At 28.6% G+C, this 8419-nt stretch overlaps 2 protein-coding genes across 2 annotated transcripts; both read right to left on the minus strand.

Moving 5' to 3' along the window:
* Positions 1 to 1818: 1818 nt before the first annotated feature.
* Positions 1819 to 2637, minus strand: LOC107429299 (MLP-like protein 31). The gene is made up of 2 exons (XM_016039963.4): positions 2400 to 2637; positions 1819 to 2230 (listed from the first exon to the last, which is right to left on the minus strand). The coding sequence occupies exons 1-2, from the start codon at positions 2590 to 2592 to the stop codon at positions 1962 to 1964; spliced, it is 462 nt and encodes a 153-aa protein (XP_015895449.2). The 5' UTR covers positions 2593 to 2637; the 3' UTR covers positions 1819 to 1961.
* Positions 2638 to 7129: 4492 nt separating this feature from the next.
* On the minus strand, positions 7130 to 8191 carry LOC107429330 (MLP-like protein 43). The gene is made up of 2 exons (XM_016039999.4): positions 7890 to 8191; positions 7130 to 7731 (listed from the first exon to the last, which is right to left on the minus strand). The coding sequence occupies exons 1-2, from the start codon at positions 8080 to 8082 to the stop codon at positions 7463 to 7465; spliced, it is 462 nt and encodes a 153-aa protein (XP_015895485.2). The 5' UTR covers positions 8083 to 8191; the 3' UTR covers positions 7130 to 7462.
* Positions 8192 to 8419: the final 228 nt, after the last annotated feature.

Consider the following 8419-nt stretch of genomic DNA (forward strand, 5'->3'; position numbering starts at 1 on the left):
TTTATTATTTTGTACAGGATTATACCGTATTATAAATTTTTGTTAAAAAATTAAATTTGATAAATACTTCTGATTTTTATGATTATTTATATAATTTTTTAAAAATAATTACATAATTGAAAATACAAAATAATTATCTTTTTATTTTTTATTCACCTAGTTTTTTTTAAAAATAATTACATTGTTCAAAATAGATTAAATTGATTTTTCTTATAATTATTACATTACTCATAATATATTAAACTGAGTCATTTTATTGTCATTAATAATAGCATTTACATTATTCAAAGTTAAATAATAATAATGATTAAAATAATTATTGGAAAACTTAACATTAAAAAATTAAAAATATTTAAATAATTTGTTATAGTTATTATATGGATTTTATTACATTAAGCAAGAATATAAAATTTAAATATAAATATAAAAGAAAACAAAAAGAAAGATAAGAAGAGCAAATTTTTTTTTTTAAAAAAAGAAAAAAATAATATTGAATACAATCTGCACTGGTTAAGCAAAGGAAAAAAATGTGCATTTTTTTTTTTATTATTTGTGAATAAAAACAATTGTACATTAGGGGAAAAAAAAAAAATCTGAAGTTGGGATGCCCATAGAAAAAGAAAAAAGGTGCATAAGAGATTCAGTCCAGCCAAGACCACACCTCCCCAATGGGTCATATGGTACGGGGGGGTTGTGCAAGAAAATGGTGGATCCGGGTTTCACAGATCTGCATTAATTTTATACCATGCAGCTGCTTCGTGCGGCGTGCCAAACATGCGGTAACTGTATATAAAAGGTGCAGCTTCCTTTGTCGGTGATGCCCAGGGGCCGCCCGTTTCTCGTCGAAAAGAACCGCTCACTAGCTAACCAGACGAGAGAGCGCCTTATCTGGAGACATATTGAAAACCATATGTTTTTTGTACTTATTATTCTAATTTCCGACGTTCTAACCTACACTATAGCTATTGATGTATATACCTATACAAGAGAAACATTATGCACAGTATACTGATCATTGTTCCGTAACAATGGCTAAGCATGCTACTTACCCAAAAAAAAAAAAAAAAAAAAAAATCATGTTTTCATCACAGTATGTCAGAATCTAAGCAATGAAGGCTGCCTTGTGGATTTAAATGAGAAACCCGTCCCATTGATATTCACATGTGTTGGTGAGCCATCCAGAATATAATTTTGAAGAAATTGATGAATTTCAATAGTATTATGTTTTGGTAGATAAAATTTAATATTTTCTGTAATTTTTAAAGCATAAGCACATCCGCAGAGCATTCACATAGCAAGAATTATTAGAGACAGTATGTCACATTGACACACAAATTGCTTGGAAACAAATTAGCATTTTATATAATTAATTCTGGTTTTCTTGTGTTATCAACTAGGGGTTATTATTATTATTTTTTTTCTTCCTAATTATGAAAGTTTTGCAGATTTTATATAGCGATCATAATATTGCAAAGTATAGTGTACAGACAAAAATGTATACCTTTTCTACTAATTAAATAGGTGTAATTAAAATGATTGAAGCCTTTGTATACCGTATTCCGAGGTTTCGATAATTGCTGAAACCATAAAGAAAAAATAATTAAAGTATTAATTAGTTGTGGAAAATAGTTCCTCTGCTCTAGTTCTGTTCGGAAACCACAATTTATTGCATGATGATTTCAAATGGTTTTCTTTAGACATCTCATGATATAGAATGCCATATTTCATTGGAGAAGTACAAAACTCCCGGTGAACAACACATAATTTAGGAAAATACTATTTCAAGCAAACAGTTACAAATCTCAAATTCGAGGAAACGAAACGATCACATCACTATGTAACCCTTTTATTACACATAGAAAATATCAAGTAGAAATTTACACTTAGAAAATTATTAATACAAACCATAACCATATAAATTCAAGGTTCATGAACCTTGTAAATATATATATGTTTGTTTCTTATGCCTCCGCAAGGTACTTCTCAAGATCTTTGGAGAGATCGTAGAGGAACTGAATAAAGGTATGGCGATCTGTAATTTCATCATGATGCTTTTCATATTCTGCAGTCCAGTGAATTACACTTCCTTCACCTTTTGGGATACATTTCAAAGTGGCTTTGAAGCTCTTGTAGTGCTCCGAAAGGTCTCCTTCTAGCAATTTGAATGTGATGGAATTGTTCTCATCATCTATGGCTTCCACCAAGGCCTTGGCAACTCTAGCTTTCCCATCTTTTTATCGTTTAATTTGTCATTAATTCACATAAAAACAACAAACAGAAAATGAAAAAAAAAAGGAAAAAAGGAATGTTCATGCCAATCAAAGTTCTTAAAAAATTTGCCAAATTAAAAATTGTAATTGTACAAATACGATATGTATTATGGATATTTTCTTAATTACCATGGAAATATTTCCAGTAGATCACAGAACCCACAGTTCCCCATTCACCTTCATGGAGTTCACAACCTTGAACGAAGTCAGAGGAGAGATTGGAAATATGGTGAGGTTTGTGCTTGAAGATTTCATGGAACTTTGAAGCTGGAGCTTTGTTTGCTACATCTGTATCTAGCTTACACACGAAAGAGGATGACATTTTTCACAATACAAGATGATCAGGAAATACTGGTGACAAAATCCTTTGTTTCATTACTTTTTTATAGAAGAAATTTCACAACTTAATTACTATAAAATTACTACTTATTCCAAAAAATTAAACTGTTAGAACACAAATCTATCATACTTATCAAGCTTGGTCAACAATTACCTCAATATACATTGGTTCATATACTCTATCCAATTAGATGCCATATCCCAAAAACATGAAGCTTTTTTTTTTTTTGGTTAAAAAAAAAAAAAAAAGGTAGGGCGCAAGATTTGATCATTTAAAGAACTTTTTTTTTTTTGGGGGCAAATCTCAATTTTTTATGTTACCGTGTCGTCCAAATGATTTTTTAAATTGCACCTACTTTTTAACCCCAATAAATCCAAAAAGGGAATTATAAAAATGAAAAAAAAAATATCACATACTCTATCATGACAAATTAAAAATTCCCAAACGAAAATATATGATTTATTACATTTTTATGTCATATTTTTCTTTTCCTCATGGTTCTACTATCAAAAGAGCTGCAAACTAGTACGCATAGAAGGGGGCCTAAGTCAACCTAAATGGGTCATCATGGACACAATTTAACCCAAAAATATGCATATGAGTTTTTTAAGTATTGGGAACACCCAAAATATTGATTGCACAATATATATTATGTGGTGACTCTGTATGTAAAACTCTTAGCTTGATTAGATTCTCGGTGCTTAATAACAATGAAACCTGCAATAGGATAATGATATTATTCCTCAAATATAATAGTAAATATTGAAAACTCATTACTCATTGCATTTATCTCTACTATCATGTTGAGGGAACACCAGGAACAATCAATATCCCTCAAAATATTGTCTAATATGTTGTATTAGGAATTTGGAATAACTAGTGTCGCTCTTTTGTATGTGTAAACAATTGGATCTGGATAAGATGATTTTTATATACATGTATAATGAGGCTCAAATAAATTGTATATTATTTTATTAAATTAAAATTCATATTTAATGGCTATTGAATTTTTATTCAAAATATAAAATCAATTTATTGATAGAATCAGAACAAAATCGAAATTTTTGAAAAAAATATTAATTTCAATATGAATTCGCATGCGATAAATACTATAAAATTATCTTTTATATATATATATATAATATATTCCACGCCAACCATAGGGGGAGTGTTGACCCCTTATTACCGGTAATGATTCCCTATTATCGGTAATGTCATGACAATGTGAAGGGCATAGATGTCCACTGAAACAAATCAATTATGAAGTTTGTCTCAATCACCATGGAAATATTTCAGAAGACGACAGAACCTACAGTACCCCATATACCTTCATCTAATTCAGTGCACCCTGAACTTTGTCAGAGGGAGCATTGGAAATTAATGTGGTATGGTCTGTGATTGAAGATTTCATGGAACTTTGAAGCTGGGGCCTTAATTTTGCAAAAAATTATTATTTGGGGGTGCGGGCCAACGGTGGCAATACCTCTTTTTTTTTTTTTTTTTTTTTTTAATAATTTATTTATTTTAGTATTTTTTTAGAATATTGTGAAAGATAAATGGGAAAAGTATTTTGGTAGGAGTGGGAGGGCGATGGCTCCTTCATGCCTATAAGATAAAGCATGATCGTGGCTTTCTTTGTCTACTCATTTAATGGGGTTCGAGATGAGGATTATTTTCATTCAAAAAATAAAAAAAAGATAAGAATTATTTTTTAAAAAAGATAGGGGATTTTTAATTTGGAAACAATATAGTTGGTGCTAATTTTTTTATATGATTTAAAATTGAAAAAATTAATTAAAAGAACTACTTAAATTTGAATTGCTAATCGATTATTTTTAAGGAAAAACTAATTCTAAAATATAATCGAAACAATATATAATATGTAATACAATAGTATTTAATTCTATTATTTTTATACTAAAATCTTAAGATTAACTATTTAAATTATGTAGGGTCCACTAATAAAATGATGTCATTTAATAAATAGTAAATTTCAATATAATAATATATAATCAAAATAATTTTGGTTGTGGAATAATGTAGCGTATTTATGTATGTATGTACCTGTAAATTTGTATATGTGCAACTCACTGTACATGAATTTGTAAATAATATATGAATAATTGAAGGAAAAATTTTGAATTTTAAAAAAGATGTATCAAAATTACTATGTCCTTCGGTTATAATAAATTAATTACATTGAAATTATTAAATTACAACTTCAAAAAATATAAAATCTTTTTTTGATCATGTACAATATAAGTTTCCCATTCTATTTTAGTATTTTAAATCTATGACTTTTCAGATGTAAATGTAAATGGCTAATTACTTGAATAACCTTATTTGACAATAAATATGTAGAAAGGGTGAACTGTACAATATGTATAGGTAGCACAAGAATATTGAAAGTTAACTTGGAATTAAAGTTAACTTGGAATTAACACAAGAAGTATTTGAACGTGCTTTTGAAACTCCAATATGTACTTTCAAAAGAAAAAAAAAAATTGTGATCATATGTGATAAACAAATTAAAAAGTGCTTTTTGGGTAAAATAATAATAATAATAATAATAATAATAATAATAATAATAAGCATTAAAGTTGCTACTTTTTTAAATAAATACTTCAAGATGAAAAAAAATTAAATATTCAATGCACTAATTAAAAAATAATATCAAAAATAAATTTAAAAATATTTTCTATTATTTATAGTCTAACAGTTTACAACTTATTTTATAATGCATTTATTAATAAAAGTACTATAAAATTAAGTGTTATAAAAAATAAATATTTACAAAAATTCACTTTCAAATATGCCCTTATTTTATTATTTAATTCTAATCGTATAATGATTTTGATTATATTTTGAGATTTTTTTTCCTTAAATTTAATCAATTAGCAATTCTGCTTTGGATAGTTATATTTTATTATTTTAAAATTTTAAATCATATAATGAAATTAATACTAATCAACGACAAAGGAGATTGTTTCACGATTAAAAGAATGACATGGAAAAACTTTGAATCTAAGAAATTAACGTAAATTTGAGAAACTTAAATTGAAATCCTCTATATTAAGTGAAATGGAGAAGATTTTTGTTCCCACTTTTTGTGTTGTTCTCTTAATTTGGTGGTCCTCTTTAATTTTGATAAAAAAACAAATAGTCTGAGAGCAGGTGTACTGTATTTTCTTGTACCAAAGTTTTTATTTTTTTATAGGTTTCCTGCATTCATAATGGTACTTTCATTCCCGTATGGAATGAATAATTGATTTACTGTTTCTTTAGTAAAATATTAAAATTTAAAAGGACGGTCACGGGAGAAACAGAATAAGGAAGTGCATTGGCAATAGGAGAATTTACTTATTAATCCCCACAAGAATGAAATATCTTTGTGATATAAGGTAAGCGTTGCATAAACTGTAGGAGAGTTCAAGTTAAGTTTTATTGGTTGATATGGATAATTTAGAATACTATTATTATAAATAAATTATTGTATTTTAGAATATGATAAACATATGGGATAAATTCATTTTAAAAACATTGACTTCAACTTATTAGTTTTTCTATAAACTTTAAAATTCAATTGTAGCCTTATTATATTATTAGTTTTTCTATAAACTCTGTTTGTTTTTATATGATTATCATTTTTATATTTTATATGTTACTTAAATAAAATTTAATCATTATATAGTTATGTATTATTTAGTATAATATGTAGATTAATACACATTAAGTCTCCTAACACACTCTATACATATTTCTGTACAAACCTGTACACATACAAAGAAATATTACGCACAGCATACTTATTGCTCCTTAATTGCTATGACTAATTAAGCATGTTGGCTACCAAAAACTAAGCATATTCAATTCAATTACATGTAAGAAGCAAAGGAATGAATGCTGCCTTTGTTGATTTAAATGACAACCCGAAGGCCATTGATGCTTACATGTATAGGTGAGCAAGCCAGAACATAGTTTTGAAGGAACTGATGAATTTCAATAGTCTTCTATGTTTTATCATTTGGTAGTTAAAAATTAATATTTGCTGTAATTCTTAGAGCAAAGGTTTGGATGAGAAACATGGACAACATGGTTGGATACAAATCCAGCAGAGCATTAATTCACAATCCAAGTATAGCTGTAAATAGGCAGTCGTCTGTGCCTGGCCGTTGCCTAACGATGACGAGTGCTCTTAGAGACAAGTATATGTTACATTGACACAAAAATTTGCTTAGACAAATAAGCATTTCATAGAATTAATTAATACTGGTTTTTCTTATGCGATTAACTAAGTTTTCTGGTACTTTTGCAGATCTCTGTTGACTAGTGGATAGAATTCTCAATAAAAGCCTGACCGACAAGTATGGAAAAAGTCAATGAGGAGTAGACATGAAATATATAACTTTTCTAGTAATTAAAGAGGTGTAATTAAAATGATTGAAGCCATTGTATACCATATTTTCATGGTTTCATTTACCACTGAAACAAACAATAAAGAGAAGAACAGAGTATCAGATATGGAAAATAGTTCCTCTAATCAAGATCTGTTTGAAGCTACAATTAACTGCATGGGTTTCAAATGGTTTCCTCTAAACATCATCTTATGACATAAAACATCATAATCATCTGAGAAGTATAAAACTTCAGATGAACAACATATAATTTAGGAAATAGTACTATTTCAAGTAAACGGTTTCAAATCTCGAATAGAGGAAACGAAATGAAAGATCGCTATGTGACCTTTTATTACACACAGAAAACATAAAGCAGAGATAATGGGAAAATTATAAATATAAAAAACGTAACCATAAACTCAAGGTTCATGGGCCTTGTTATATGCACGTGTTTCTTATGCCTCGACAAGGGACTTCTGAAGATCTTTGGAGAGATCGGAGGCGAACTGAATCATAGTGTGGGGGTCTATAATTTCATCATGAAGTTTCTCATATTCCAAAGTCCAGTGAATTACACTTCCCTCACCTTTTGGGATACATTTCAAAGTGGCTTTGAAGCTCTTGTAGTGCTCCATAAGGTCTCCTTCGAGAATTTTGAATGTGATGGAATTGTTCTCATCATCTATGGCTTCCACCAACTCCTTGGCAACTCTAGGCTTCCCATCTTAATCATTTTATTTGTCATTAGTTCACAAGAAAACAACAATCAGATGAAAAAAATAATAATAATAAATAAATACATAAACAAGTTCATGCAAATCAAAGTTCTTAAAAGAATTTGTGTAGCTAAAATAAGATATTTATGAATATTTTATTTCTTACCATGGAAATATTTCCAGTAGATTACAGATCCCACAGTTCCCCATTCACCTTCATGGAGTTCACAGCCTTGAATGAAGTCAGAGGAGACATTGGAGATGTGGTGAGGTTTGTGCCTAAAGATTTCATGGAATTTTGAAGCTGGAGCTTTGATTTCTACATCTGTTTCTAGCTTACCCACTAAAGAGGATGACATTTTACACAATACTCTTAATAGCTTTTGATCAGAATACTTAAAAGATGAGCAGGGAATCTTGGTGAGACAAATGATTGGTTTCACTACCTTTTTTTATAGAAGAAATTTCATAGCTTGACTCAGTCATAAATGGAGTGGTAAGTCAACTCACTTAATAAGTTTTTTATACAATTAATGTATATATTTTCATTAATAATGTGGGCCCTAAAATTAATTTTGCTTTTGTTCAATAATTAATTTTTAACTATTATCTATTAATTTATGAGATTTCAACATCTTTGAAGAATTTTACTGTAGTCCTAGCTTCCTCTTCTACATCGATATATGCCAAGAGTTC

Source organism: Ziziphus jujuba, chromosome 12 (assembly GCF_031755915.1).
Source record: "Ziziphus jujuba cultivar Dongzao chromosome 12, ASM3175591v1".
Lineage (NCBI taxonomy): Eukaryota > Viridiplantae > Streptophyta > Magnoliopsida > Rosales > Rhamnaceae > Ziziphus > Ziziphus jujuba.